Source organism: Typopeltis vanoorti, chromosome 15 (assembly GCF_054136105.1).
Source record: "Typopeltis vanoorti isolate ZY-2024b chromosome 15, IOZ_Tvanoo_1.0, whole genome shotgun sequence".
NCBI lineage: Eukaryota > Metazoa > Arthropoda > Arachnida > Uropygi > Thelyphonidae > Typopeltis > Typopeltis vanoorti.
The window spans coordinates 18,922,573-18,946,290 of NC_143563.1; the positions used below are offsets into that span (position 1 = coordinate 18,922,573).

The 23,718-nt window shown below is 34.4% G+C and overlaps 1 protein-coding gene across 1 annotated transcript in view; it reads left to right on the forward strand.

Moving 5' to 3' along the window:
- The window catches only part of LOC150098435 (uncharacterized), a 260,713-nt gene that overhangs the window by 84,220 nt on the left and 152,775 nt on the right, over positions 1–23,718 (forward strand). Inside the window, exons 8-9 of the mRNA XM_090405278.1 lie at positions 10,942–11,097; positions 16,978–17,085. Of these exons, the coding sequence (XP_090261404.1) occupies positions 10,942–11,097; positions 16,978–17,085 (264 nt within the window). The remainder of the gene's footprint in view (positions 1–10,941; positions 11,098–16,977; positions 17,086–23,718) is intronic.

Below are 23,718 nucleotides of genomic sequence, written 5' to 3' on the forward strand. Positions count from 1 at the left end.
CTTTCTCAGGACTCTCATATCTGCAGTCTCTAGTCTTTGGTCAAGTGTTTTGCTTCTGACCCAGCTCTCAGATCCATCAGTTAAAACTGGTTTGAACACTGTCTTGTATACAGCTAGTTTAGTGTTCCGACTAATTTCTCTCTTATTCCATATGAATTTATTCAATTGACTTCCTACCATACCAGCTTTGTTGATTCTGTTGTCTATTTCCATATTTAATTTAACATCTTCACTAAAATTTGTGCCTAAGTAGCTGAAATGTTTTACTTGCTCCACAGGTTCTCCGTTCACAATGCAGTTGATATTTTCAATGATTTTGCCTATTTTCATTGTCTTTGTCTTTTTATTGCTGATCTTCATACTATATCTGTTACAACAGTTATTCAATTTAGCCAGGGAATCTTGCAGACTTGTAGTGAATTTATTTAGAAGTATAACATCGTCTGCATAGAGCAAAGAGCTGACATTAACATCTCCAATTCTGATATCATGTTTAATACTATTTTCCTTCATAATGTCATCCATATAGATAATGAATAACAGAGGGGATAATGCACATCCTTGCCACTGAATCTCCAAAGTTTGGTTCCTGTTCTCAAACTCTTTCATTTTTTCTTCAATAATCTTTGTGTATTTTAGTCTACAGTTCACATCTGAGAGCTGCTCAACTTTTATTCGCTTTAAAACTTTCTTACATGTTATTCTTTTCAATATGAAATTCCATTTTATCATGCTTAAGATTAAATAGTGATCACTTCCAATATCAAATCCTCTGTACACTCTGGTGTCCTGCACCAGGGAGAAAATATCACTATCAACAATAACGTAGTCAATGAGACTTTTCTTATTCCTTGCCTCTTCTCTCCATGTGAATTTGTGCACATTTTTATGTTGGAACCTGGTGTTAGTAATAACCAGTCCATGTCCTGAGCAGAAATCCAACAGGTATTTGCCATTATTATTAGCTTTGCTCTTTTCTCCAAATTTTCCCAAAATATTTTTGTATGTCTGACAGTCATTTCCTACTTTGCTATTTTGATCCCCAACAAGGACCAACTTTTCCTTTTTCATTGTGTCAGTTGCTTTTTCTAAAGCCTCAAAAAATTCCTCCACTTTTACCTTAATAGAACCTTCTGTGGGACCATAGGCGTAAATAAGTCTCATTGTTCAGTTCCCCAGTCTGATATTTGTCCATATCAATCTACTTGAGACTGCCTGCCATTCAAGAAGATTGGCATTTAGCGTGTTTAATACTATGGCTACTCCTTCTTTTCCTTGATTGTCATTGCCTGAATATAATGTTTTGTATTTATTGCTCAGAAAGATCTCACCAGTTTTTATCTTTTTTGTTTCAGTCACCCCTATTATGATCTGGTTCTTATCTAATTCCTCAGCTAGCTCAATTTGTTTGTCATTCAGGCTTCTTATGTTGATAGTACCTATCTTTAACTCTGCTGATGTTGAGTTGGGGTTTGTTTTCAGATTTCTTCCAGTAGCTGACTTTTTGCTGTTCGCCCTGGTTCTCTGGCAAAAATAACAGGGGGGCCTTGTTTAACCGGATGACGCCCCAGCCAGCATGAAATTTTGTCATGTTGTACCATCATTTTGTATTTTGGTTTAAGCCAATAAGAATATAATTTGGTCGGCTAAATCCCAAATTGCCAGCTCATCCTCGTTCGTTCAGTTTCCAGGTAGATACCCAACAGGGTGCACCATGGGAAGGTGAGGATTGGACATTAGGTCAGAACCCCTGGTTGGTTCTCCACATTTCTTTAAAGGCTATGTGGATGTCTCCTCTCAGTTATACAGCTTTGACCCTTAAGAACCCTAGATGAAATTTTAAATGACAAAAATGTAGAAATTGCAGTTCATAGAAACTTAAAGGAACAAAAGAAACAGCTAATTACAATATCATATATAGTGGAGTGGACAAACAAATACATGTAAAAGCTGGTGTAATGATTTGGATCTGTAAATCAATTAAAGCAAAAATTACTCATTATACATAATGGAGTGAAAGAATATTAGAAGTGCGTTTAAAATTAAATAAAGAAAATTTAACAGTTGTTGGAGTGTATGCCCCTGAAGAAGGAAAAGAAGAAGAAAATTATTACTTTTACAAATTAATATTTGTTACTTTTATAAAGTTACAAGGAATATATGAAAAATTAAATAAAACAGACCATATAATTATAGACGGAGATCTTAATACCAGAATAGGAATGAAAAAAATTAACAATAATATACAAAAATTTTGAGAACCAACAGTAAACAAAAATGGAAAGCGACTCATTGATTATACAATATATAATAATTTAAAAATAATGAATACATTTTAAACATAAAAATATACATAAATATACGTTGCGTGCAAGAGGACAAAAATCAATAATAGACTACTTTATAACAAATGAAAAAGCAGGAAACCTCTTCCTAGACGTTAAAGTTAGAAGAGGGCTAGAAATTGACACAGATCAATATTTAGTACAGGCAAAACTAAGATTTCGACCAAACTGGCTAAAAAAAATACAAAAAAATGAACAAACTAGAGAAACAAAATCTAATTACAAAGTAAGACTATTAAATGATTCAAGTATAAGAAATTTATACAACAGAGGATTAATAACTACTTAGAAAAAATACAAGAAAATGAAGACATTGAGAAAGAATGGAATAATATGAAAGAAATTATCGCATCAGCAGCATATGAAAGTCTAGGAACATACAAAAAATATCATAAAAATAAAAAATTACATATATGGGACAATGAAATAAAAACAATAATTGAAAATAAAAAGCTGGCTTTTAAAAGATGGTTAAGTAGCAAAAAACAAGAAGATGAAATTGAGTATAAAAAAAGATAAGCAATAGCCAAAAGAGAAACCAGGAAGAGACAGAGAAAGCTGGGTAAAATTTGTGTCATATCTAGAAAATGACATACAAAATAAGACCCAGTGCATACAAAATACTAAAATACATGGATGCAAATATAAATTGTGAAATAGATGTAAAAGAATTCTTGGATTACTTTACAGATCTTTGTACAGATAATACTGGCATCAAAAATAATTACACCAGAAACTTACAAAATACCTTAAATGATATGATAACAATGAAAGAATTAAAGGACAACCTAAATAAAATAAAAAATGACAAATAAGCAGGAGAAGATAGGATAAACTCCAAACTGTATAAATTTGCTAGAAAAAAATTTCATCAAAGATTACTAAAATTTTTAAATAAAATATATTCAAATGGACAAATACCAATAGAATGGAATACAAGCATAGTAATGCATATATTTAAAAAAAGGAGATAAAACAAAACCTGCTAACTACAGAGGTATTAGTTTATTGAATACATGTTAGAAAATATATAGCAGAATGCTTAATGAAAAAGTAAATATATACAGTGAAAAATATTATTAGAATATCAAAATGGATTTAGAAAAGGACTCTCTGCAATGGATGCAGCTTTCTGTTTAAACCTACTTATAGAAAAGAGAATTTAATTTGGAAACTCATCTTTTGTTTATAGATTATGAAAAAGCATTGACAAAGTAAAAAGATATATGCTGTTTGATATATTACAAAGAATAAATATACCTAATATTTTACTACATGCAATATTGAATATATATAAAGATAATAAAATGAAAATAAATGAAAAGTTGTCTGAAAAACAATCTATTTAACCAAGGAGTAAGACAGGGATGCCCTCTGTCTCCAGCACTTTTCAATATTTACATTAATGAAATATTGATACAGTGGAACCTTAAACAATCAAGGTATAGAAATTTCCCAGAATAATAAAATAAATATGCTATTATTTGCAGATGATCAGGTAATAATATCAGATAAGGAAGACAATTTACAAAGAGCAATATATAATTTAAACATTATATTAGAACAGTTTGGAATGAAAATTTCCATAGATAAAACTAAAACAATGCCATTTTGTGAACAAACTCCAGTTAGAAGCAAAATAGTTATTAATAATAAAATAATAGAACAAATAAATACTTTCAGTTATCTTGGATGTGAAATATCATATGAAAGAGAAAAAGACATAGAATTAAAAACTTCAAAATTTTTACAGATTATAGGCCTGATAAATACAACACCCAACCCAAATATAGTACAAAAAGAAAAACACGCTTGAAAATATACAATACTTTAGCAGTGCCCACATTATTATATGGCAGTGAAATTTGGGCAATAAACAAACAAGATAACACAAAGAATAAGAACAAGTGAAATGAAATTTATGAGAAGAACTGCAAAATATACATTATTAGATCAAAAAAGGAATGAAGACATTTTAAAAGAACTGAAAACAAAATCAATAGAAGAAAAACTAAACAATTATAAACAAAAATGGATTGAACATGTAAACCGAATGACCAACACCCGACATCCTAAACAAATACTAAAATATAAGCCAATTGGAAAGGGAAGGCAGGATAGACCTCAAAAAAGGATATTGGATGGATAATGAGACAGGAACAGACCAATATGGCATATACACGTAATTAGTGTTATGATGATGATGATAGTTCACCCTGGCCAAAGGTTATTGGCATTACTGAGATTTAGCTGACAGGAGATGATATAGTTAGCGGGATAGAATGTGAAAGGTGTATAGTGTGTTCTGGGAGGAACATCCTCTTAACCACTTCACCAAGGAATGGAGGAAGAGTATTATTGATGGTAGCTGATGAACTGCAACCAAAGAGAGTAGAAGTTTAACTGCAGATCAGTGAAAATAGCACATTTGAGACCATCTGGTGTGAGATAGTGGATAGAAGAACAAAATACAGCTGACCCTTGAACAACGTGTGGGTTAAGGGTGCCGACCTCCTCCATTGTTCGAAAATCTGCATATAATTATTAATAGCCTACTGGAAGCCTTATTGATAACATAAACAGTCAATTAACACATATTTTGTATGGTATGTATGTATGTATTATATATTATATTCTTACAATAAAGTAAGCTAGAGAAAAGAAAATGTTGTTGAAGAAAATCATAAGGAAGTGAAAATACATTTACAGTATATTTATCGATACCATAAGTTTACGTCGTGTTTTCACAAGATGAATCATACGTCTGTCAGTACCTACATTGATATTGTCTTATATGATACAAAACCCTGTAGATGTTATATGTATTACTGATACTAGACATCAAAAATGAAAAGATAATGTGAGAAAGAAATTCATATTTATTTATGGATATGACAGTTCATGCATTGATAAGAAGCAGCAATATAATTCTTTATGGTAGCCTAGCCTATATACTAATGAATGAATCATTATAAAATTTTTATTTAATGCTAATTAATTAATTAATTTAACTAATCAATAACTTAATTTTATGCAGTTATGATTTAATACTGCATCTTTACGTTTATTTACATTTCTCTCAACTGCAAATGATCATGTACGGTCTGTAAGTGTTTGTATGCATAAGTTTTGATAAATTTTAACTTTTTATAATAGATTTATGTATACTTGATGGTAATAAATGATAAAATAGACTAGTATCTACATGTATTTTATGCATTCATGACATACCTAACTTTTTCTTCATTTTTTTCAATATTTCTGCTATGCAGTTCATCTGCGAGTTTTTTCAAATTGTCACAAATCTCCAAAAAGTTTTCCAATATATTTATTATTAGTATTATTAGTATTATAATGGTGTCTCCATGGAGTCAGAAGACTCATCGTGGAAGACCCTACATTGACATGCTAACCATTATTCACACAATACCTGTCATACTTCTCTTTAAATTCATTAACAGACAAAGCATTCACAACCTCCTCTGGTAACGCATTCCACATATTCACTACCCTCCAAGCAAAAAAAAACTAGTCATAACACTCTCACTCTTACATAATCTCCAGAGATGACCTCTCATTCTCTTCCTTCCTGCACTGTTCAGAAAAAAGTCATCAGTATCAATCCTATAAAACTCCTTTAATAATTTATATGCCTCTATCATATCGCCTATCCTACCGCATATAAGTGAACCTGCACAGTTTTCAAACCTGCGTTCTTTAAGGGTCAACTGTATACAGTTGGGTGTTTCTATACACCAAGGGATGTAAAGGATATAATGCAGGATAGCATGCACCAGAAAATAAGCTCAATGAGTGGAGAAGGGAGTAGCTTTTATGGGAGACTTCAACTATAGGAAACATAGATTGGAGGAGGAGAATACACATGGTAGGAAGGAAATGGAATTTATGCAGTTAGTAAGGAATAATTACCTGAGGCAGCATGATGGAATGTGCTGGGGGTTTGAGAGTGCTAGATGTAGTAATCACATCAGAGAATTTATCTACATTGCCACCAGTTGGTGAGAGTGATCATATGGTCTTGACCAGGGAGGTGGTAAATGTGTGGAATTTTCAGTTAGGATGGGCTTTATGTGGAATTACAGGGCTGGTAACTATGACAGAATTAGGAGATTGCTTTGATCAGTGCTCCATGGCATTGACACTGCAAAGGCTGAGTGTTGATAGTGTACGGGAAGTGGTAAAGAAGTGTTTGAGGGAAGGAATATCTAGATCTAGATTTGCATATCTAGATTCAGGAGAAAAAATCAAGTGGGAGTTAAATGGATGAATACCATCATTAAGTTAAGCTGGAGATACAAAAAAAAAGAAAAATTTGTGGAAGGAATTTAAGGAGAAGGATGACCAGCAGGCACATGAGTAGTATGAAGCACAGGTGTGGTAACCAGTGTGGTAAAAAAGGCAAAAGCAGAGTATGAAAGGAAATTAGCAGGGCAGGCCAGGCCAAAGATAATCCCAGAGTTCTTTTGGTATGTTGTAAGTAAAAGGAACAATGTTTATGGCAAAATGATTTTAATGAATGCCGATGAAAGGGAGGTAATTGAATCAGGCAAAATGGTAGAATTACTAAGTGAACACTTTTCAAGAGTATATCATCCAGGTGGAGACACTGCAGTAACCAGAGAGGCAAAGGATTATATGATGGAAACTGAGGTAAATGAACTGGAGGTGCAGAGCATTACAGAACCTTGATATGAATACAGCTATGAGATTAGATTGCATACCATCTCGAGTTTTATAGCAAAATACAGAAATTAATAAACAGATATGGGATACTATATGGGGGTAACAAGGTTTTGTGAAGGGTAGGTCATGCCTCGGTAACTTGCTGACGTTTCATAATACAGTGACAGCTGAGTTGGATAAAATAATAGGCTTGCAGTAAAAGCTTTTAACAGGATATTGCATGGAATTCTAATCAGTAAATTGCAGTACATGGGAATGGATATAAAGTTGGTGAAGGATAAGAGAGAGGTTGATGGAGAGATATTACAAAGTAGTTTATTCATGAGTAGAGTTCAGTAGAAGGCCTGTGACTAGTGGCATGCCATAGGGCTCTGTTCTTGGATCACCACTATTTAATTTGTTCATTAACAATATAGGAAAGGATATGAGAGGAATTATTCAGTTGTTTCCCAATGCAAAATTGGATAGAGGAATGGTTAATACAGATGATATTAAAATTTTGCAGTATGATTTGGATTGACTGGCAGTCTCAGCAAAAGAGAATGGATGTCAGTTTAATGTGGCAAAGTGTATGGTTATGCATTTTGGGGTTAAAAGATTACCAGCTGTGTAATCTTTTAATTGATGGAACTGTACTGTACTGATAGAACTATCATAGCCACTAATGAGTTATTAGTGGCTACAATACATGTGAAATTATGGAAACTGAAAACAACACAAATGTCAATCAGATATGATCTTGGAAACAACATACCAGCTGAATACAATATTAGTATACAGAACAGATTCAACACACTCAATTTGTGTGAAAGTGAACCAGATGAACTGTGGGAAGAGATTAAAGATATAATTAAAACAGAAGCAAAGAAGAATATTCCAGCAGTTTGTAAGAAGAAAAAGAAGTTTAAATGGCTGTCAGAAGATGCCATCAAAACTGCTCAGGAAAGGAGCAAAATGATGGCCACAGGAAATTTGCAGGAAGTACGACATTTGAATGCAGAGTTTCAATGAATACAGAATTAGGCAAACCAAGAATGCCAACAAATAGAAGACCAAAACAAGAAAGTAAAAACAAGAGATATTTCAAAACAATCAGAAAACTAACAGGGAAGTTTAGTACCAAGGTGACAATATTGAAAAGTAACACAAATGATATCTTACAGAAGCTGCAGACATCAAAGAAAGATGGAAAGAGTATACAGAAGCGATTTACAGAAAGGACTCCAAAATTACTGAGATATTTGAAGAGTAGGATTATATACAGGAGCCAGTACCATTGGAGAGTGAAGTGAGGTGGGCACTGCAACAGCTATCCAGTAAGAAAGCACTAGGAGGAGATGGAATACCTATTGAGCTGCTCAAAGCTCAGGGAGAAGAGGCAGTTGCAATTTTAACAGCTCTATGTCAGCGAATTTGAATCACAACTACATTGCTTAGGGAATGGAAAAAATCAGTTTATATACCTTTATTGAAGAAAGGCAATGCAAGAGAGTGCAAAAATTACAGAACTACACTGATTTCTCATGCAAGTAAAGTCTTACTTAAGATCATTCAGAAAAGACTGGAACCATTCATGAAGAGAGAAATGCCAGATGAACAGGCAGGATTTCGAAAAGGCAGAGGAACAAGAGATCAAATCGCCAATGTGAGATGGATAATAGAAAGAGCACAGGAATATCAAAAGAATGTCTACCTTTGTTTCCTTGCCTATAGCAAGGCTTTTGACTCTGTAGATCATGTGAAACTGTGGAATGTGCTAAGAACAATGGGAGTACCAGAGCATTTCGTCATCCTTCTGAGGAATCTTTATTATGAACAGGAAGCAACTGTCCGAACAGATCTGGGAGAAACTGAGTATTTCACTATGGTAAAGGGGTGCGACAAGGATGTATTTTATCTCCGTACCTGTTTAACTTGTACAGCAAATACATTTTAAGAATGGCAGGGCTGGAGGAGTCTTCAGTTGGAATTAAAATTGGTGGAAGAAATATTAATAATTTGAGGTATGCAGACCTTGCTAGCAGAATAAAAAGAGGATTTGGAGGAACTTATTATGAAAGTTAAAGAAGAAAGTGCTAAATATGGTCTTAAACATAACCTCAAAAAGACAAAAGTTATGGCAAAATGTGAACTTAATGATTTCGAAGTAGATGGGGAGAAAATGGAAGTTAACAATTTTGTGCTTCTAGGATCCCGAATTAATAAAGATGGTTATTGTACTGAAGAAGTTAGAAGTTTATTACTTGGAAAGAAAGCAATGACACATTTAAGCAAGATCTTTAAAGATATTAGCCTCGCAACAAAAATCAGAATCATGAAAGCAATGGTATTCCCTGTGTACTGTATGGATGTGAAAGTTGGACCCTGAGAAAGAGTGAAAGAAGGAAGATAAATGCATTTGAATTATGGGTTTGGAGACGCTTACTAAGAATACCATAGACTGCAAAGCAAACCAATAAATCAGTGATAGATAGAATAAAGCCAGATTGTTCCCTCAAAGCTATGATCATCAAGCAAAAATTGTCATACTTTGGACATATTATGTGAGCAAATGACAGTCTGGAGAAGATCATGATGCTTGCTAAAGTTGATGGAAGCAGAAGAGGAAGACCAAGAATTAGATGGATGGATGGAGTTAAAGAAGCAACTGGAATGCGCTTGGAAATTCTAAAAGATATGGCCAGGGACAGATCTGAATGGAGAATGTATGTTCATAGAATCACCAGGAGTCAAAAACGACTCGATGGAACATAACAACAACAACTCAAGGAAATTGATGAAGTCAGGGGATTTGGGAGTTAAAGTTTATAGTAGCAAAAGTTGCTCATCAGATTACTTGGTAAATGAAGAATATGCTGATGAGCAGAAACAAGCAGCTCTATAAAAAGCTACCTTTTTATAGAGCCTTGGTAAGACCACCTCCCCCATCTTAACTACTGTTTGCATATCTGGTCACTTAAGTTTCTTGGGGAATGAGGAGGCGAGTGACCAAGATGGTATCATGTCTATGGAATGACCTGTATGAGGACAGGTTGAATATTTGTGGCTTACAAAAATTGGTTGACAGGCAAAAAAGAAGTGATATGATTGAGACATACAAATTACCAAAGGGTTTCTACAAGATTACAAAGGAAATGTTTCAGACAGGTCTGGCAGTGGGAGAACTAGAGCTATCCTTGGAAACTGAGCAAGAGGATGTTAGCAAGGATGTCAGGACTAGATTTTTTGCTGTGGGAGTGGTGAATGAATTGAATAGACTGCCAGAATCTCTTGTGGGTGTCATGACTGTGAATGATTTCAAAACAAAGTATGATAGATATTGTGAGAATGTTGGACAGTGCTTGGCATGATGTTTAGGGCCTTCCTTGATGAGTGAAAGAACTCCATGGGGTGGTAATCCATAAAAATAATTATAATTATTATTATTATAATAAGCAAAGTGCTTAGCCAGATGAATAAATTTATATGGAAAATAAGAGCAAAATTAGGTAAATCACTGAACTAGCAGTATACAAGTGTTCTTGTATACTGGTAGTTCATTGAAGTAATGCAGAACTTATAAATTTTACCTATACAAGTTGTCACAAGGTGCTTTGACCTTATTAATTAAAATCTCAGGATGAGAGAAAGATGTAGAAAGTTTTTTCCTTTGGGTATATTATACCCAAGTATACCCAAGGTAAAAAACTTTCTAGGGTCTGGCTCTTTACCACGAGTTGCCTCAGACCTGAAAAGTAAGCAAACAAACTTACATTTTTGTTTGCTTACTTTGGGAAAAAAAGGATTAAAACCAAGTTTATAAAATTGCTTGGTATCTTTAATGTGTGTGTGTATATATATATATATATATATTACCTACTGTATATATACATGTATTTTAATCTCATTCCAGATTTTATCAACAGCTTATCAAATGATGTGTACAGCAGACAAGCAACAGATGTTGAAAATATCTCTGGATCATTATGGTGTGACAAAATGTTTACAGCTTCCTAATTTTTTTTCTTGTATTACTGCATTATTAAATCAGTCTGTGCTTGGCTCTGAGGTTAGTGCTGTTTCTTTTAAGTATCTAATTTTTTTTTATTATGTTCTTTTCAGAACCATGTATTGCCCTTACAGACAATCGCAAAAAAAAAATGTGTTTTCTTATAATAGCATTCTTCTATAGGAGACCAATTCATTATCACAACAATCGAATATAGAGACATTTTTCAGCAATATGTACTGCACTATAAACATAATTTTGTTTTCCTGATTTTGTTATTCATATGGTCTAGTTATAATGAAGAAAGAAAAACATCATATCAAATTGGTTTGCTGCTAAAACAGAATTTAGCAGCAAACCAATTTCCAGAAAGTTGGTCTTTGTTTGGGATCTAAATAGCAGAGTAGGAAATGATTGTCAGACATACAAAAATATTTTGGAAAAATTTGGAGAAAAGAGCAAAGCTAATAATAATGGCAAATACTTGTTGAATTTCTGCTCAGGACATGGACTGATTATTACTAACACCATGTTCCAACATAAAAATGTGCACAAATTCACATGGAGAGAAGAGGCAAGGAATAAGAAAAGTCTCATTGACTATATTATGGTTGATAGTGATGTTTTCTCTCTGGTGAAGGACACTAGAGTGTACAGACGATTTGAAATTGGAAGTGATCACCATTTAGTCTTAAGCAGGATAAAATTGAATTTCATATTGAAAAGAATAACACGTAAGAAAGTTTTAAAGCGAATAAAAGTTGAACAGCTCTCAGATGTGAACTGTAGACTAAAATACACAAAGATTATTAAAGAAAAATGAAAGAGTTTGAGAACAGGAATCAAACGCTGGAGATTCAGTGGCAAGCTTTGAAGAAAAGATTGATTGATTCTTCCAGAGAGGCATGTGGTGAGGTTGTCTGCAAGGATAGAAAAATCAGAACTCCCTGGTGGACACAGGAAGTTAAAGAGGCAGTTGAGGAAAAGAAGAAAGCATATCAAAAGTTCCTGGCAAATAAGTCAGCTTGTGCTCTTAGAGAATACAGAGACAAATGTAAGAAAGCTACACACTGTGTAAAACTAGTTAAACAAAATTCATGGGAGGATTTGCAAGAACATAGAAAATAAATATCAAGAAGGTGGCAAAATATTCTGGACGTTATTGAAGAAGCTTAGAAATGGAGGAAAGAGTGCTGTAAAAGGAGTTAGAGATGATAAAGGTGATATGAAAACTGGAGAAAAAGATACCCTTGAAGTATGGAGTAATTACTTCGAAAAATTGCTAAATGAAACTAACAGTGATAAAAAAACGCTGACCAGGCATGCAATCAGGAATACATATCCATGCCTGAAGTAGAAAAAGCCATCAAAAGTCTGAAATGTGGAAAGGCAGCTGGAGTAGATGATATTAGACCAGAAATGCTCAAGTATGGAGGTGTAAAAGTTTTACAGTGGCTACACTGCATAGTTCAGAGGGCCTGGACAGAATAATGAATTCCAAATGATTGGAGTAGAGCTCTCATAGTACCCATATATAAAAAGGGAAATAAAACCGAATGTGAGAATTACAGAGGTATTTCCCTACTGAGTGTTCCTTAAGATTTATGCAAGTATACTTGAGAAACCACTGAGAAGAATTGTGGAAGGAAAGCTTGGTGAAGAACAAGCTTGATTCAAGCCAAATAGAGGCTGTCAGGATCAGATTTTCACTTTAAGACAAATAGTTGAGAAATCTTGGGAATATAAAAGAGATCTGTATTTAAGTTTTGTAGATCTCGAAAAGGCATATGACTAGGTGCCAAGAGAAAAGCTATTCAAAACGCTATATAAGGATTCAAGCAATACTTAGTCTTTATTTGAGTTGTAAGTCAGCAGTTAGAATTGAAGGAAGTACAGGAAGATGGTTTAATGTTAAATCTGGTGTCAGACAAGGATGTACATTATCACCTCTGTTATTCATTATCTATATGGATTACATTATGAAGGAAAGTGGTATTAAACCTGATATCAAAAATATTGGAGATGTTAATGTCAGCTCTTTGCTTTATGCAGACGATGTTATACTTCTAAATAAACCCACCACAAGTCTTCAAGATTCCCTGTCTAAATTGAATAACTGTTGTAATAGATATGGTATGAAGGTCAGCAATAACAAGACAAAGATAATGAAAATAGGCAGAGGCAATTGATGTTATACTTCTAAATAAACCCGCCACAAGTCTGCAAGATTCCCTGACTAAATTGAATAACTGTTGTAATAGATATGGTGTGAAGGTCAGCAATAACAAGACAAAGATAATGAAAATAGGCAGAGGCAATTGATGTTATACTTCTAAATAAACCCGCCACAAGTCTGCAAGATTCCCTGACTAAATTGAATAACTGTTGTAATAGATATGGTATGAAGGTCAGCAATAACAAGACAAAGATAATGAAAATAGGCAGAGGCAATGAAAATGTCAACTGTGTTGTGAATGGAAAACCTGTGGAACAAGTAAAACATTTCAGCTACTTAGGCACGGTTTTTAGTGAAGATGGTAAATTAAATATAGAAATAGACAACAGAATCAACAAAGCTGGTATGGTAGGAAGTCAACTGAATAAATTTATATGGAATAAGAGAGAAATTAGTCAAAACACTAAATTAGCTGTATACAAGACGGTGTTCAAACCAATTTTAACTTATGGATCTGAGAGCTGGGTCCAAAGTAAAAAAACTTGACCAAAGACTAGACACCGCAGACATGAGAGTCCTGAGAAAGATTAGGGGCGTGAACAGATGTTGGCATCAATGGCAATATCATATTAAAAATGAGGATATTAGGAAAGAACTTGACATTGTTAGCAGAGCTAATCTCAGGTGGTATGTCACTTAAACAGAATGGGCAATGAAAGATTAGCCAAACAAGTGTTCTCTGCCAGTTTGGTAAGAAAAAGACCAAGATATAGGTGGATTGATATGGTAAAGGGGGTGCTTAAGGGTCAACTGAGAAGAGACCTCTACATAGCCTTTAAAGGAATGCAGAGAACTGACCTGGGCTTCTGACTTAATATCCAATCCTCACCTTCTCGTGGTGCACCCTGTTGGGTATCTACCTGGATACTGAACGAACGAGGATGGGCTGGCAATTTGGGATTTAGACGACCAAATTGTATCCTTATTGGTTAAACCAAAATAAAAATGATGGCACAGCATGACAAAATTTCATGCTGGCTGGGGGCGTTGCCCAGTTAAACAAGGCCACCGTTGTTTTCGTCAGGGAACCAAGGCGAACAGCGAAAAGTCAGCAACTGGAAGAAATTTGAAAACACATCCCAACTCAACATCACCAGAGTTAAAGATCTGTACTATCAACATAAGAAGCCTGAATGGCAAAGAAATGAAGCTAGCTGAGGAATTAGATAAGTACCAGATCGACATAATAGGGGTGACTGAAAGAAAAAAGACAAAAACTGGTGAGATATTTCTGAGCAATAAATACAAAATGTTATATTCAAGCAATGACAATCAAGGAAAAGAAGGAATAGCCATAGTGTTCAACACAAAATACGAGGCTAATCTTCTTGAATGGCAGGCAATCTCAAGTAGAGTAATGTGGGGAAATATGAGATTGGGGAACTGGACAATGAGACTCATTTGTGCCTATGGTCCCACAGAAGGTTCTGCTAAGGTAGAAGTGGAGGAATTTTTTGAGGCTTTAGAAAAAGCAACTGACACAATGAAAAAGGAAAAGTTGGTCCTTGTTGGAGATCTAAATAGCAGAGTAGGAAGTGATTGTCAGACATACAAAAATATTTTGGGAAAATTTGGAGAAAAGAGCAAATCTAATAATAAAGGCAAATATCTGTTGGATTTCTGCTCAGGACATGGACTGGTTATTACTAACACCCTGTTACAACATAGTGTTAGTAATAACACATAGCCTTCATTTACTACCTTTATCACTCTCTCAGTTCTGACAACTATACTGACATTTTTGATTATTTAACTCTGAAAATTGATCACATACAGACTGATTACCCAATTTTTAAGATAATCTTTTTTTGTGATCTCAAAATCCATAATTCATACTGGTTGCCCTTCTCTAACTTCATAGACCTAGCTGGAATAGATGTAGAATTGTTTAATGTGAGTAATGATGTAACACAAATAATTCACTAACCTGTCAGAATATAGATATTCTTCATCATTCTTCCAAGACCCTGTCCTTTTCTTAACCAGTTCTTCCTCCATATGCATCATCGATGTTACTCTATCTTGGCATCTCCAACAATAGCCTTATCCATGTTTTTTCCCCTAAGATCCTGCTTCCAGCCACTCTCAGCCTCATATCTTATGATTATGTTACAATAACCACTTAGGTCTTCTATGCTTCTCTTTCAAGGTCTGATTATTGCTTCTCTTTCTGATCAAATAACTGAAATTATTCTTGCTAGAATGAGTGTCCATAGTCCACTCCACTCAAAACTCCTGACTGCTGTCCAAGCCTTGGTTAGCCTACGCTACAGCCTGAAACAACTAAGAAAATCATCAACAAATCCAATGCAGACTTCATAAGCACCATATGTACTAAGTTTGCCTCTTCTTCAAATGTTAGTTGAGTCCTTTGTCCCTCAACATGGCTGATGGATAAAACATGGCATTCTGCCATATTTCCACTACTCTCTCTCATAAAGATAAGGCCAGACAGAAAAAAGACTTCTGGCTCTTGGCATTATTCTTTTTTACTCTTTGTTTAAATGACTAAAGCAAATCTCTCCCACTATTTCATGGACTATCCACACCATGCCTTCTCTGATCTTCTGTCAGAATAACATCAGAAAAATAGCAGGGTTTTTCATCCCGCATACAGACAAATCGGCCCTTCAGAACACATGCAATTTACAGACAAAAGATACTTGTTGTGGTGGTGGTGGGCAGTAGATGGCGCTGATGTAGTTGATTGGTAGTGGAGGTTCGGTTGGGTGGAGATGGAGAGTTATACACTAGGTGTCCTCCCGTGATGAGTCTTCGGACTCCTTGGAGGTGTCACAAATAATAATAATACTCCATGGCATTGATACTATATTTGTTCTGACCCACATGATATTCCTGTAGTTGTGCTAAAAACTTGTGCTCCAGAATTAACACCCATCCTGCACCCGACTTCTACCCAAAAGCATGAAAGCTAGCCTGAAAAGATAAGTTGGCCATCAAACTATTATCCCATTGTCCTCACCGCAATACTCTCGAAAATGATGGAGTGGGTCATCAGTAACTATCTTCTTCAGCACTTGGGAATCAGTCTGGTAATTACTAATCACCTACCTGATTACAGTTAGATTGTAAGACTATAAAAATTAACATCATAGATGTTAATTTTTATAGTCATCAGTGGATATGTCATGGAATAGAGAGACCAACAACAAATTATTTACCATATTAAGCTTAAAATTAAATTCTGGCAATCTAGTCTGTGCAAGGATTCTAGAGACCAACTTATTCTAGCTTGGCTCTGCACAAGTCATAGTCATCTTACACACTCCTTCCTGTTTAGGGTTGATGACATACCTAATGTAATCCTATTGTAATTCTGTTTTAACTGTAAGTTATGTTTTAACAGACTGACCTCCTTTCTCTAATGAGTGTAGTCTTTATTTTATTACTTTTTGGTAATCTATTTGAGCTTTATACATTCAGGATTTTAATGGATTCATTAAATATATCTTGAGTTTTTAAATTTTTAGAATGTATTAGTTTATATAATTTAGAAATATTAAATTTTAGAAGTATTATTAATTATTAATATCACAGCTTCTTTCTAAAACTAATTTGATAGTTAATGATTTTCACTTCTGTATTTTACATAAATTAAAACCGTTTAATTAAATTATTTTAAATTAATTATTTAAAGTTACTGTCTGATAATTTAATTTGCTTCAATTTTGTTGCTATTATAGATTGAAAACCAGGTCTTGTGTGTTGCTCTACAGTCAGCTGAGGAGACTATCTTCAAGATTGTTTGCCAAGCAGTAGAAAATAGTGGACAGGTTTCTATTCTTGTACAGGTTTGTTTTTACTTTACTGTCACATTTTAAAAATAGTATTTAGATTTCTGTTGGTTATACATATTGCTTTCATGGTTTAATGGAATACACTTAACTCTCACTACAGAACACCATTATAACAATCACTAATTATAACAGACTACCAAAAAAAATCTCAGTGAAATACCATAGGCACTATGCTGCTCCAAAAAGAAATTCACTGTAGCAGACCATCCACTATAACAAACTATTCTTGTGGCCTCTTTGAGTTTGCTACAGTGAGAGTCAATATCATAGTACAATATGTAGTAATAGTATGCACTTTATTATGAAAGGTTATTATTTTGTCTCTAATGATTGAAATATTTTAAATGTAAAACAATCACAGTGTGATCACAACAACTCAATAAAGAATGAACAAGGATGCAGATTAATTACTCAAGTTAGACTAATGCTACCTTCTGAGTGCATATGAAGGCAGCTGTTTTTTGCTGTTTTTCTGGATCTTCCAGTGTATTGCAGAAACCAGGTTTATTCAGATTGGTTTAAATTTGACTGTAAGAAACTGCCAAAGATCTAGAGGACTATCGTTCATTCAAAAATTTGCAACATTTGTATCCTCTGGGATGATACAGTCAGGTCATTATTTTCTTTATTGTGAGCCTTTGTGATTGAGATATATTTATCAGTTCCACATTGAGGTATTCTTGGAATACCTCAGGAATATTGGTAACAAAGTACTAATTTCTTTTACCTATTGTGTTGTAATATTCCATAGATTGAATTTCTTTTTTTTTTCTCCTTTATAATTGCAGTTAACTTTCCTTAACTGGAATTTAAGAGATGGAGTTTATTATCTTAAACTTAGAAGGAACATTATGTTATAATTTTCTCTAGTATATATATAATATGTTGCTTTCAGATGCATTTTGGAACTTGGCAGCAAGTGATTCAACTGAGGACAGGTGATTTTTTCATATCATGCGCTTCAGCACTCTCTGATCCTACTCTGATTTTATGTGGCATACCAGGTCACAGTTGTTGTTACTCCTGGATATTTGCATTTACACATCACTACAGTTGATTAGGACAGAAATTTCCTGAATTGAGTTTTTGAAAAGGTGGCATCCTATGATAGTGTCATTGAACATCACTGAGCTCTTCATTTTTTCTTTCATAGTTACATCATGATCAGCATTCATTCTAATAAATTATGGAGACAACTACTGTGTTATGTTAATAACTCAGTTTGATATACACCAAAATAATTACCTGACATTTTAACCTTCATATCAAGGTTATCATACATATATATATATATATATATGTTATGGGCCAAGTGACTAATAGGTCATTATTCATAATGTCTGGCCATTATATTATAATTATTTATAATGTTTTAGTCATAAATAATGACTAAAACAGCCACGCAGCCTGATAAATATTGATTAATTTATTAAATTGACCAAACATTTTAATAAATAAACATTCCCTTTGGGCAATTTGATTTGAAAAAGGGGTGCTTAAGGGTCAAAGCTGTATAACTGAGAGGAGACCTCCATATAGCCTTTAAAGGAATGCGGAGAACCGACCAGGGCTTCTGACCTAATGTCCAATCCTCACCTTCTCGTGGTGCACCCTGTTGGGTATCTACTTTGATACTGAACGAACGAGGATGGGCTGGCAATTTGGGATTTAGCCGACCAAATTGTATTCTTATTGGTTAAACCAAAATAAAAAATGATGGTACAACATGACAAAATTTCATGCCGGCTGGGGAGTCGCCCGGTTAAACAAGGCCCCCGTTGTTTTCGCCAGGGAACCAGGGCAAACAGCGAAAAGTCAGCTACTGGAACAAATATGAAAACAAACCCCAACTCAACATCAACAGAGTTAAAGATCGGTACTATCAACGTAAGAAGCCTGAATGGCAAAGAAATGGAGCTAGCTGAGGAATTAGATAAGTACCAGATCGACATAATAGGGGTGACTGAAACAAAAAAGACCAAAACTGGTGAGATCTTTCTGAGCAATAAATACAAAATGTTATATTCAGGCAATGACAATCAAGGAAAAGAAGGAGTAGCCATAGTATTCAACACAAAATACGAGGCTAATCTTCTTGAATGGCAGTCAGTCTCAAGTAGAGTAATGTGGGCAAATATGAGAATGGGGAACTGGACAATGAGACTTATTTGTGCCTATGGTCCCACAGAAGGTTCTACTAAGGTAGAAGTGGAGGAATTTTTTGAAGCTTTAGAAAAAGCAACTGACACATTGAAAAAGGAAAAGTTGGTCCTTGTTGGGGATCTAAATAGTAGAGTAGGAAATGATTGTGAGACATACAAAAATATTTTGGGAAAATTTGGAGAAAAGAGCAAAGCTAATAATAATGGCAAATATCTGTTGGATTTCTGCTCAGGACATGGACTGGTTATTACTAACACCATGTTCCAACATAAAAATGTGCACAAATTCACATGGAGAGAAGAGGCTAGGAATAAGAAAAGTCTCATTGACTATGTTATTGTTGATAGTGATGTTTTCTCCCTGGTGCAGGACACCAGAGTGTACAGAGGATTTGAAATTGGAAGTGATCACTATTTAGCCTTGAGCAGGATAAAATTGAATTTCATATTGAAAAGAATAACATGTAAGAAAGTTTTAAAGCGAATAAAAGTTGAGCAGCTCTCAGATGTGAACTGTAGACTAAAATACAGAAATATTATTGAAAAGAAAATGAAAGAGTTTGAGAACAGGAATCAAACCTTGGAGATTCAGTGGCAAACTCTGAAGGAAACATTGATTGATTCTGCCAGAGAGGCATGTGGTGAGGTTGTGTGCAAGGATAAAAAAATCAGAACTCCCTGGTAGACACAGGAAGTTAAAGAGGCAGTGAAGGAAAAGAAGAAAGCATATCAAAAGTTCCTGGCAAATAAGTCAGCTTTTACTCTTACAGAATACAGAAACAAATGTAAGAAAGCTAAACAGTGTGTAAAACTAGCTAAACAAAAGTCATGGGAGGACTTTGGCAAGAATATAGAAAATAAATATCAAGAAGGTGGCAAAATATTCTGGAGGTTGTTGAAGAAGCTTAGGAATGGAGGAAAGAGTGCTGTAAAAGGAATTAGAGATGATAAAGGTGAAATGAAAACAGGAGAAAAAGATATCCTTGAAGTATGGAGTAATTACTTTGAAAAACTGCTAAATGAAACAAGCAGTGATGACAGCACAGTGATAAAAAACACTGACCAGGCATGCAGTCAGGAATACATATCCATACTTGAAGTAGAAAAAGCCATCAAAGGCCTGAAATGTGGAAAGGCAGCAGGAGTAGATGATATTCGACCAGAAATGCTGAAGTATGGTGGTATAAGAGTCTTACAGTGGCTGCACTGCATAGTTCAGAAAGCCTGGACTGAGGGACGAATTCCCGATGATTGGAGTAGAGCTCTCATAGTACCCATATATAAAAAGGGAAATAAAACTGAATGTGAGAATTACAGAGGTATTTCCCTACTGAATGTTCCTGGCAAGATCTATGCAAGTATACTTGAGAAACGGTTGAGAAGAATTGTGGAAGAAAAGCTTGGTGAAGAACAAGCTGGATTCAGGCCAAATAGAGGCTGTCAGGATCAGATCTTCACTTTACGACAAATAGTGGAGAAAGCATGGGAATATAACAAAGATCTGTATTTAAGTTTTGTCGATTTGGAAAAGGCATATGACAAGGTGCCAAGAGAGAAGCTATTCAATACGCTGCAGTTATATGGTGTCAATGGGGCATTATATCAAGCAATACTTAGTCTTTATTTGTTTTGTGAGTCAGCAGTTAGAATTGAAGGAAGTACAGGAAGATGGTTTAATGTTAAATCTGGTGTGAGACAAGGATGTACATTATCCCCTCTGTTATTCATTATCTGTATGGATCACATTATGAAGGAATGTGGTATTAAACCTGATATCAAAATTGGAGATGTTAATGTCAGCTCTTTGCTTTATGCGGATGATGTTATACTTCTAAATAAATCTGCTACAAGTCTGCAAGATTCTCTGACTAAATTGAATAGCTGTTGTAATAGATATGGTATGAAGGTCAGCAATAAAAAGACAAAGACAATGAAAATAGGCAGAATCATTGAAAATATCAACTGTATTGTGAATGGAGAACCTGTGGAACAAGTAAAACATTTCAGCTACTTAGGCACAATTTTTACTGAAGATGGTAAACTAAATATAGAAATAGACAACAGAATCAGCAAAGCTGGTATCGTGGGAAGTCAATTGAATAAATTCATATGGAATAAGAAAGAAATTAGTCGGAACACTAAATTAGCTGTATACAAGACTGTGTTCAAACCAATTTTAACTTATGGATCTGAGAGCTGGGTCAGAAGTAAAACACTTGACCAAAGACTAGAGACCGCAGATATGAGAGTCCTGAGAAAGATTAGAGGCGTGAACAGATGGCATCAATGGCAATATCATATTAAAAATGAGGATATTAGGAAAGAACTTGACATTGTCAGCATCCAGGAATGCATTAGCAGAGCTAATCTCAGGTGGTATGGTCACTTAAATAGAATGGGAGAGGAAAGATTAGCAAAACAAGTGTTCTCTGCCAGGTTGGCAGGAAAACGACCCAGAGGAAGACCAAGATATAGGTGGATTGATACGGTACAAAGTGTGTTAGACGATAGAAATATAAGATCTGATAATGTTGGAGTCTTGACAAGTAACAGACTGATTTGGAGGAAAATTGTAGATAGGAAGTTAGTAATGATGTAAATTTTTCATGTAGTATTGTCATATCCTGTACACCCCTTGAGGGTACATGGCAGGAATTTGATGATGATGATGATGGTGATGATGATTTGAAAAAAAAAAAAAACTATGCTTTTTTCATTAAGAATTTGACCAGACATTATGAATAAAGCTAGATTCCCTTTGGACAATTTGATTTAAAAAAAAAAAAAAAAAAAAAAAAAAAAAAAACTCCTAAACTAACCTAAATTACGATCATCTTCCTTGTAATATTTTTATATTTTGTACTTAATTCTTTTTACATGTGGTTTCTGCTGCAATGGCTAATAGCAATATGGGCATCGTGCAATATCTGAAATATTTCTTCAGTGTGAACATAATTTTTAATCAAATTGCCATATGCATATTACAATGCCCTTATATGATGTTTATATGTTATGGGCCAAGTCACTTTAGTTTTTGACTCTTTCATTTTTTTTTATCATTGTCAGATATGCTGATTTTATAAATTTTTACAAAATCAGCATATCTGATGTACAATGTGAGTGACCTGGGCAAAGTTCCCTTCATATCTCCCAACAAAAAGAAATCTGAAGAATTTCTCCTCCTCCTCCTCCAACCCATACTGCTTCTAATACTGCCAAAAAGGTATCATTATTATCACTTTGCCTGACCAGACGATAACAGTATTCATATCAACCCATCAATGTGATGAATTATGATAAACAACATGAAATTTATTACAGTGTCTAGTTTTGTTTGTCATTATTCATAATGGCTGGGCATTATAAATAATACCTGTTAATCATTTAGTCCATAACATACACAAAGAGACAAGCTACATTACAATACACATAGTATGCTAAATTCAAACTAATTTAGTCAACCATTAATGCTACTGGCCTGACTTCTGGTGAAAAAAAAAAAACCTTACTACATCAAAGCTAAAGTTCTGTTATCTCTTTGCTAGAAATTACTAACAGATAAATTAAGAAAAGTTAAGCTAGAGATTACTCACAGATAATTTAGAACTAAAACAGTATGGCTGGTGGTCAACATATGAAATAAGAGCTGAAATTATTGCTTAGAGTCCTAAACTGAGGATTTGCTTGAGAACTTTAAACAGAAATTATGTGGGTTGAATGTGTGCCATCTGTATTCTCGGAATTTTTAGGCCACCATTATTGTTCAGATTAGGATGGTTGATCAAAATTTCACAGCTTCCTTAAATGTGCATTCATGCCAGGTTTTTGTACATAAATATATACAGATACTTTTCCATTCAGTTTGATGTAGAGTGTTAAGAGCATGATTCGAGAGGCTTGATTTGCCAAAATTATTAAATTTTGTGGTAATAGCTTTTTAACAGTGTCTGATGGCCAAGAAGTGACAGATTTAAGTAATTTAACAGTTTTCTTTTTAACTCTGTTAGTTGGATTGTAGTTTTCAAGTTGATAAGTTTGCTGTCAGTGACTAATTGATTTGTTTAATGAAAGTAAGTTGATTTGTTTAAGACAACCATAGCATTACCTTTGTGCCCCTGTGTTATAATGAATATCTTTAGTAGCTTTTAATGACTTGATGGCTGCCAGTTCTATTTTGGTGAGATTGCTACGTATTGCTTTGGTATTATTCAAAATGCTACAAGTTTCTAAATGACTTTGTCAATTATGTTAGTTGGAAGAAATTTAATCCTCCTTTCAATATGGTATATAACATCCAGTTTATTAACTGTTCTCAGTGCTACTGTAAAGTTCACTGTTTTTTAGGCTTGGCTGGACAGATTGATCACATGGTAGTTACTTGCAGGTGGTTGATTCTACTCATCTCTCTTATTTGTGGCTGAAATTTAGCTATAAGCTTTTCTTTATTAGTTTCCATAAATCAGGC